The 9,133-nt window shown below is 40.1% G+C and overlaps 1 protein-coding gene across 1 annotated transcript in view; it reads left to right on the top strand.

Moving 5' to 3' along the window:
* csmd2 (CUB and Sushi multiple domains 2) overlaps positions 1-9,133 on the top strand; it is a 221,697-nt gene that overhangs the window by 9,262 nt on the left and 203,302 nt on the right. The window contains exons 4-6 of the mRNA XM_010794261.1: positions 1,369-1,493; positions 5,823-5,960; positions 8,706-8,907. Coding sequence (XP_010792563.1) covers positions 1,369-1,493; positions 5,823-5,960; positions 8,706-8,907 — 465 coding nt within the window. The remainder of the gene's footprint in view (positions 1-1,368; positions 1,494-5,822; positions 5,961-8,705; positions 8,908-9,133) is intronic.

Below are 9,133 nucleotides of genomic sequence, written 5' to 3'. Positions count from 1 at the left end.
ACCTGAGTACTTATACTTTTAATCAAGAACAAGATCTGAGTACTTCNCACTATATCACAGCTAAGGGGGTTGTCGACCCTCCGCTTCGCGTCGGGCCGAACCACGCCCCTTAGCTGTGATATAATGAGCATATACCACGGCCTGTCGTGAGCTATTGCTTAAATAATACATAAGTTTATATATATTAAATATTTATATATGTATTTGTATATAGTCTTAAAGTTACAACCTGCACTTTGAGTGCAACCATAATGCTGATGTGGCCCGCGATGGAATTGAGTTTGACGCCCCTGATCTAGAGCTTTACAGTATAAATTGAAAGCAAAGGTATTTTCTGTCTGTATTTAATGTGGATATTGCATTAATTAGCCTCATTTTCAGTTTTTGAATTGGCCCTTTGTCACAATTCAGCCCATATGTATATTTAAATAACATTTTCTAATTGAATTCTCAAGGTCTATTTAACAAGATGTATAAGGGTGTTCTGGGGAAGTGTGCTGTGAAAAAGATTTTCTTTTTTTAATTAAATAGACTATTTCTCTCCCCATTTGGTTCTCTTTTATTTGAATTAAATAATATCTGAGTTTTAATTACTTTCACTTCCAATGTCTCTTGGTAGTAAAAGTTGTTTAATACTTTTCAAATGTTTTAAATGTACTGTTCTAATATTGGGACAACCTCCACAAGTCAATTCATTTAAGTATGCAATTATCATTATGCAAAACCAGGTTGCACAACATAATCCAGTTGTACTTTAGTCCATTATGCTACACAAAAACAAATATATATTTCAGAAATATTAAGACTCTGCCTTTTTACATCCAGTCCCAAATTAATTCCCAAAACATCTCCCAGTGCAGTACTGATGATCTTAGCTTTGTTCACATTTAAGATTGAATCAACAGTAAGCTTGGAGGAAACTATTGGGAGCTATTACCAATCAGGGACTGCATCTTGAAATGTGCTCTGGCATTCAGCCGATTACCCGAAGTCATGCCCCATAAAGCCGCTGCAACCGAAACCAATAGAGAAGTGTACAGTATAACAGATACCTTACCATTTGAGCCTCTGCACACTAATAGGCTGCCTCTGTGGGACGGCGATATTGCCATTGGGATTATAGAGTTTCATTCCTGTCACCACTATTGTCTCTTTCAGTGGTCAGCTGTAACACAGACAAATGGGATACACCCAACTCCCACAATGCAGCACTTTCTGAAATGACACCTGGAAAGTCTAAGAAAATATAGTTTTTTTTAGCAGTGAACATTTCTTCTTGGTTCTTTAATCTTATATGCTGTCCCACTGGTAGAGGGGTTTTTCAGAGGAAATGCTGACGTGTTTTCTCGGTATGCAATCTAACTGCAGGCGAGGATCCACGGTGCATTTCTCCTGCGACGAGGGTTATGAACTGCAAGGCTCAAAGAGCATCAGCTGTCTCCGAGTCACAGACAGCTACGTGGGATGGAGTGACGACCGGCCTATATGCAGAGGTAAGGACTGATGAGACGTAGGTCGCTCTTTAAAAAAAAATAACATCACATGCACATTTTCAACCAAAAATATACTTGCTTCAAATACAAATTAAATGAGGTAAAACCAAAAAATAAAAATATATACAGTATAAAAAAAAAGATAAATACATTAAAGAACAACAAAGTTGATTAAAAATGGTTGTCATTAAATAATATATCATCCACACTGAAACTTGCAAAACAAACCCACCCTACCCTCCACCCACATGCCTATTTTCGCAGAATGACACACACACACTTTGGTAACACCTTACCTAGATGTAAATACTTAGACTTAATATTTATAGATGTAAAATAAATGAATAGTATATATGTGTAAAGGTTGAAGACCTGTGATTGTGTTTTAAACTGCTTCATGTCTTTAAATCACTCTCACCGTATTTATCTGAAACATGTCGGTGTATTTTAAAATGTAAAAAACAATCCTGATCAAACTTGAGAGAGAACCTCCTGTCGATCAGAGGAACAGATAGTGGCAGATAGTCAAACACACACACACACACACACACACACACACACACACACACACACACACACACACACACACACACAAACCACTTAAGATCGTAGATAAGAGAGTAGGTTGTCATGTATGTATACTCTTGCGGTGTAAATGTGACCTCCATAGGTGTCATGATACTTGTGAGTGTGCGGTCACTTTATGGATACGCACAGTCCATGTACATGTTTCCTTTTTTTGATTATCCGTTTTGTTGTGACTGCCCTGACTTTGACCTTTGGCCAGCATTGTTTTTCTGCCTGCTGTTTAGCCATGCCGACGCAGCGCTGCCTATCATTCATGTCCTCCTCACTTCTGACCATGTTGTGACAGGCAGGATGACGGTCGGGTTCCCTGTACGCTCTCCCTGATGCTCATCTGCTCCTCCGTTTCAGTTTTCAGCCTCAGTGAACTGAATTAATCAGAGAAGATAGCATTTTTGACTTTTTTGTGTCTTATAATTGGTTCCACCGATTGGTATCTACTGCATGAGATGTATTCATTGAAGCAAGACATTTTAATATTTGACTTGGTAGTTTTTGCTTAAAGCTAAAAGGTTACAATTCTGTACCCAACAAATCCAGTTAATAAGATAAATTCAGCATACTGGTCCCTACTTTAATATTTCATTTTTGTAGACTACAAAATGCAAATCAAAGAGTTTTTTATGCATTGTCTTCTGGTGGGGATTCTTTTGGTTTCAGTTCAATAGAAAGTATTAATCTGAAAGAAATAAGGCAGAGAAATATAGTCAAATTAAGTATCTTTCATCTGCTTTTTTATAATCGCTTTTTGGAAGCTTTGGCCGCTTTTTTCAGTAAAACTGTTTCAAAAACACATTGTGCACTTCTTACTCAGAACCACACAGCATTCAGACACAGTTAGCGACTAGCCAGTCAAGATAAGGAGGAGAATATAGATAAAGGGACATCTTTTTGTGTAAGTAGCTGATGGACACAAAAAAAGAGCGCTAAAACACAGTGAATAATGGACTTAAATTCATCAGATGTAACGAGCCCATCTCAGAATGAATCATAAGGTGGCTTTATAACTGCTGGATGTGTAAAGAGTCGCTAACAATGAGTCATATCACCTTCAATTGTGATATAATGTCACTTTTTCCATCACAACTTATTTCAACTTTCCTAGAGTGGCCAAAAAAGGCCTTGAAATGACATATATAAGTGATTATTTGATGTAATTTATATACCTCATTTTAATCCAAATATACATACCAATAATGACCTTTGTCCCCAGCAGATCTATGTCAGGCATTTTGTAACAGTTTCCCCATGTGGGTTTTTAAACTGGCTAATCTCTGAGGGGTTTGTCTAATGTAATCACCTGCAGCATTTCCTTTAACGTCACCTACAGTATAGTTCATGGATGTTACTCCACTTCAGTTAATGCATTCTTAAAATCCAACATTCCACAGGTTCCTCTATTCTTTCTTTTATCTTAGTCTGATCCAATTGTGCCAAAATTAAATTACAGCACTATGGAGAGCGGGGCAGGATCTGAGAAGGATTAAAGGGGTTGGGTGATTGGTAGTGATTCGTCTTATATAAGATATGGACAGTAACCTCCCATTCAGAAAATAATGTTTGAGTTTTGTTGCACAAAACAATCTGAAGAAAAACAATTCTATCTTCTGTTCTTTAAAAAAAAAAAATACCCCAAAGTACAATCAACAATATCAAATTCAGTCGTTTTCTGTTTTATGGAAAGAAACACTCGAGATTGAAATAGCATCCACAATGATGTCAATGAAATTGCCCTTAAAGAAAATCTCATTCCATCATCCACATTTAACCTTTGTTGCTGCGTCTTTGTTCCCTCTCAATGAAGATTAAATATCCAGGGATAATTTAATCTCTGTGTCCTAAATTAGCATTAGTCATCATTAAATTGAAGAGCACTAGCATTTGCAAATGAAAAATCTTCAGGCTGTTAAGGCTGAAAAATGAACTCCCCATGACTTGAAAGCTACGTTACGTTTATACTTCTTACTCGAAACACTTCCTGCAATTCATTTCCGTTATGAACGTCATGGGTTGTATCAGGCACAATGACCCCCAAGATTAAAAAAGAATAATACTAAAAACATAAAAGTGGTTATGATATCTTTGGTGGAGTTCTTTTCTGCCGTATTATTTTCATTAACCCTTGTTTTGTGTTCGGGGCTCCCGTGACAGATTTAGACAATTTTAGCCAAGTCTGAAGGTCTTAAAAAAAGTGTATAATTTGGTGTTCGGGTCTGGGAGGACCCAGCAGCATTGTTGTGGGTGACTCAGGGTCAAATTTGGTCCAATCAAGATTCATCTTTGACTTTAGACACCCCTCCCCCTTCATCCACTGTAACAATACTTTTTCGCAACATGCACCTGGTCTCCCCTCCCTGTGCCCCCCTCCCCCCACGGGAACTCAACTTTTCACAAATAATATGTACTAACACTTGAACCTGAACTCACACATGCACGTGTGCAATATGTGGTGTAATGTGTTTTGGGGCCATAAAATAAAATTACAACAGGATTGTACGGTTATGAATGCATTATAAGTTAGTGATGATGTAGTTAAAACAATATTGGATTATAGTCGTTATTTTTGAGTTTTTTGGACTGAAATAAATCATGGGTCAAAATGTAGCCGGTAACAGCTTTCGAACACAACACAAGGGTTAAGGTCACCCTCACTGTCAGTACAACTCAAATGAATAACTCTATTTTCCCATTAACTACGCTAAAGTTCTTTCTTACTTTTTAATAGGGGTGATTTGGTGGGAGGGGGCTGGAACATGGAACCGCTGAATGGGGCCTGAACACCCAAAGGACCTTTCTTAGACATAACTCATTAAAAAATTGGGTAGCTTGTTCCGGGCCTTTTCAAATAATTTCTGGTTACACCCCACATGTGTATACACGTACAACCTCCTTCAGCTCCCTTACAGGACTCATTAAAAATTCTGCTTTAATTTGAAGGGGAATTTAACAGACACCCTCGGGCCTCGATAAAGAAGTCACAGTGTCCTTCAAAGATTGGTTTTCTAACTGCTTACCTGCTCTTTAAATAACATATTGAGTCTGTTACTTGAGTTGTGTTTCTGGAAAGAACCCAACTATATTAATGACTGCCCACATTTATTTTGAAACATTATAAAAGTGGCAGAGGATCGTAAAGACGGTCTAATGTCAAATTATTTGTTTTATTCTTATAATAAATTATCCTGGTGTGTTTACTACCTGCCGTATTTTAAACCTGTGGGAAAACTAAGTGATTTATGGCCTCGATTTAATCCCTCATCAGTCTATTTTTCACACTGCCACGCTAAATTGGCAAATCAAGTGCTCAGAGGATGCACAGCAGTTGATTTGGTTTATAATTTGATGATAGTTTAAAAAAAGGACAGATTATCATTATCACCAAGCGCTTGACAAACAGCTTCAACTTTCAAAAGGGATGCTCGTTTACAGTTCAGTCAGAAACGCTGAAGTAATGTGAAATGTAACTAATGCATTGTTCATTTTAAATTGATTATATTTGGCAATGCTTTAGGATGCCATCCAAGTCACCTGGTAAATGTTCGCTTCCATTTTACAGGATTTGAAGAAAGAAAAATAAATATATATATATATTGATTACACATATCGCACGAGGCTTAAAAAACAATAAAAGAAATGAGAAACCGTAATAGGCTGAGGGGTTTAAATGATGACCAGCAGTCAAACAGCATTACGCTTGGTACCAAACATTTGTCTCTCTCTGTTTCTCTCTCTTTTCCTTTGTAGCACCGATGTGTGGAGGTCAGTTGAAAGGACCCAGTGGTGTCATCACGTCTCCAAACTACCCGGTCCAATATGACAACAATGCTAACTGCACTTGGCTCATCTCTGCCACGGACATGACCAAGGTAAAAGTCATTAACCGTGGGATTTAAGCAACAGTGAGGTGCTACTTTGCTCCTGTAATCACTTTTTTGTTTGCAAAGCGAAATCCAGAGGAACCAGAGTATCTGGTTTCATACATCTGAAAGTTGCTACACGACATGAGTGTGATGTGACAGAAGCTCATTCATAGAAGATATAAGACATGTAAGAAAAGAAAGGGTTTGTGGGCGTTGGACATGAGCCAAAGGAAGACAAAGAGAGTTGTTAGAAACACCTGTGGTGAGGGAGAGGAGGAAACTGAAGGTAGAGTAATGGAGAGGTTTTAGAGCATGCTCAGAAGATATCATGAAAGTGTCATAGCTACTCGGCTCAGACCATTGACTTTGGAGTTGTGTTCAAGGCCACCCAGGTGCTCTCCTGCCAAATATCCTTCTCAGAACTCAGACAAATTGGTTGTACAAATGTGTTCTCTTATTGCACTATGCCAACTTGAGGAGAGGCTATGTGAGGTCAGAGGCAAGGCAGAGGGGTGTAATGAGATGCACACCTATCCACTCTATACACACACACACACACACACACACACACACACACACACACACACACACACACACACACACACACACACACACACACACACACACACACACACACACACACACACACACACCCCTGGGTATTCTCGGCGGGCAGCTTGCTGAAACAGACAATGGTACTTTGGGCTGTCTCTCGCCCTGTTGTCTGGTTCCAGATGAAGATGGAGCGAGGCTGTTCTTTCTGTTTAGCGGCGTAATGGGCTTCTATTCCTGCCCGTACGCATAGGCCCAGCCAGAGGAGACGTTAGGTCAGGCAGGAGACTGAGGCGGAACTGCAAGGGTAGGACGTGACACAGCTCTTCTAGACCTAAAATGAGCCTCGTGACATCATGACTAATGTGGGTTCTTGTCTAGTGTTGCTCCTTCATAATGTCCTGAAGGTACCGAGTGCAGCTGGCTTTCCTTGGCAATCATTTAAGTGTTTGTCCGTCAGTGTCTGGGGACACTCAGGTTCTAAAGCAACCAAAATGTCAGACATGACGTCAGAGATGGCAATAAATATAAAGTATATATATGGTGGCTTTCCTGTTTATTCACGTCTAACCTTTTGTCCCACCTGTTGGCTGGCAGACAGGAGACGAGTCTGCGGTATGAAACTCTATTTATCTAGTGATCTGACCTATTTTACCTACACGCCATCCATCTTTTCTCTCTACCGTGGCAATTTTCATTAGTCATCTGGTTTAACATAGGACAGAATGCAATTTGCATTTATATAAGCTTTTTCATTAGGTCTGGCTCTCTCAGCTCTCTGAAAACATAAAAAAGGTGGAGGAAATCAGTTGTAGCCAATTTAAAATGGGGACAAAGACGGCATTTGTTTTGCTTTTTATTTATGTATATCTTGGTCTCCGACATTACCCTGCTTTGTTTTCTTTATTTAGAAACTCATAATCAAACCTTATTTGTCTGCCTGTCTTTATTAGAGTTGCCCCTGGCTTCCTCCAGCTATGGCACACTTATTGATTTCCCTACCTTGTTCACCTTCTCTCCCACGCTCCCACCTGCGGAATAGAAATGAGATGAAATAAGCCGCTCTGCTGTTTTCCTCACCGTGGAAATCCATTCCATAAATCTTTTGAAACTTATGTGCCACTTTTATGATATATATATTTACCTTGTGGACAGTCTCAAATCCCCTGCCACATCTCCTGATGTGCTTAAAGTTATTGTAAGTCCGGCAACATAGGCCACAAAGGCATCTGCAACTTGGGGTCATGCAGAACGCCTGCCGGGAATCAGACATTAGATTAGTGGCGGAATTGTAAACACAGTCACATATACACTGACATAACTCTCTGGGCATACCTTATCATTTCAGATGAGTGTATATTCATGAAAGTATGTGAATATTTAAAGGGCAATACATACTGTGAGGGAATATTTCTGTCTTTACTCCTAGACATTTAACCTTATCTTGTGTGTTGACATTTACGACCATCCCTGCTTCTAATCTCCCGTAAGGAATGTGTTAATGCAGTCGTATTTTGATACTAGGTTTTATGGCCTGACCTGCCGGACACAGGGGGGGTTTTACGAGTATGAGAACGCTGGCTTTCTAAGCTCCACAGATGTGAGAGACATCTCCTGTGTCTGCAGATGTTTACGCCCATCCCCAATATGTGGATTTGACTCTCTGTAAACTAGTTAAAAGGTCTACCAAGATGCGAGGCTGATCAGATTTGACATGGCAACCCACCCGTGCAGTCAGAACCTTTGACTGTGTGACTTGTGATGTGAATTTCTCCGGCCGAACATGTGAGACGACAGACAACTTTACTGTTATTTCATACGAGATTCAGACTTTACGTAAGAGTTTCGACGTGGTGTCCCGGCGACTAGACACAAAATTGTAACTTTCCTCAAAAGTACTAACTGTTACACTACCGGTCGTGAGTACAAGTTACGTGAAATGACGCGTCTCCACCCACTACTCTCTTTGTTCTGTTTGTTTCCTTCTTTTCCCGACCCGTCCCCACTTCCTTCTCTCCTCCCTACTCGGCGACGTCCTTAGCCTTCCTCCTGTCCTCCGTTCGCGGACGGTTTTTCTTTTTCCACCTCCTCACTTTCATTTCCACTGTTGTAACCTTGTACGGGCTTTGGTTTCTTACTTTTACTAAACCGTTAATTTTCGACCGTTCTTATATCTCTTGTCTCCCCTTCATCATTTCGTTTTTGTCTCTCCCAGTTTACTCAGTGAGGTGCAGCCTTCCTGCCCAAGAAGACGCAGAGGTGGTGGGGGGGCAGAGGGTGGCAGTCCACCGACAGCATCGGAGCAAGGTCAGTTTCAGAGTTTCGCCAGTCGAAATAAGTGATCTGTCCTCGGTCCCTTCACCATTTGCCGTCTTCGAACCTACGAGGACTGGTCTACGTGCCCTCTCTGGAAGACGGTAGGTAGTAGTGAGTTTTAGTGTAAACAATCTTATACAAAGAGCCGAGTTTAGGTTATTTGGTATACATCGGTCATGGACACATACAACATACATACTTTGGAACTAGGGCAAATGATCATACACAACCTCCTTGAAGACACATCGTTACGTCACCTCAGTGGGTGAGTACTTCCCTCTGTGCCCTGCTCGTCCCTCAAGACTTACAGTTTGTGACTATAATAAT

This window comes from Notothenia coriiceps, unplaced genomic scaffold (genome assembly GCF_000735185.1).
Source record: "Notothenia coriiceps isolate Sejong01 unplaced genomic scaffold, NC01 NC01_scaffold00037244, whole genome shotgun sequence".
Lineage (NCBI taxonomy): Eukaryota > Metazoa > Chordata > Actinopteri > Perciformes > Nototheniidae > Notothenia > Notothenia coriiceps.
Note: the sequence above shows the minus strand (reverse complement) of the source record. Positions and strands in the feature narration are given on the sequence as shown.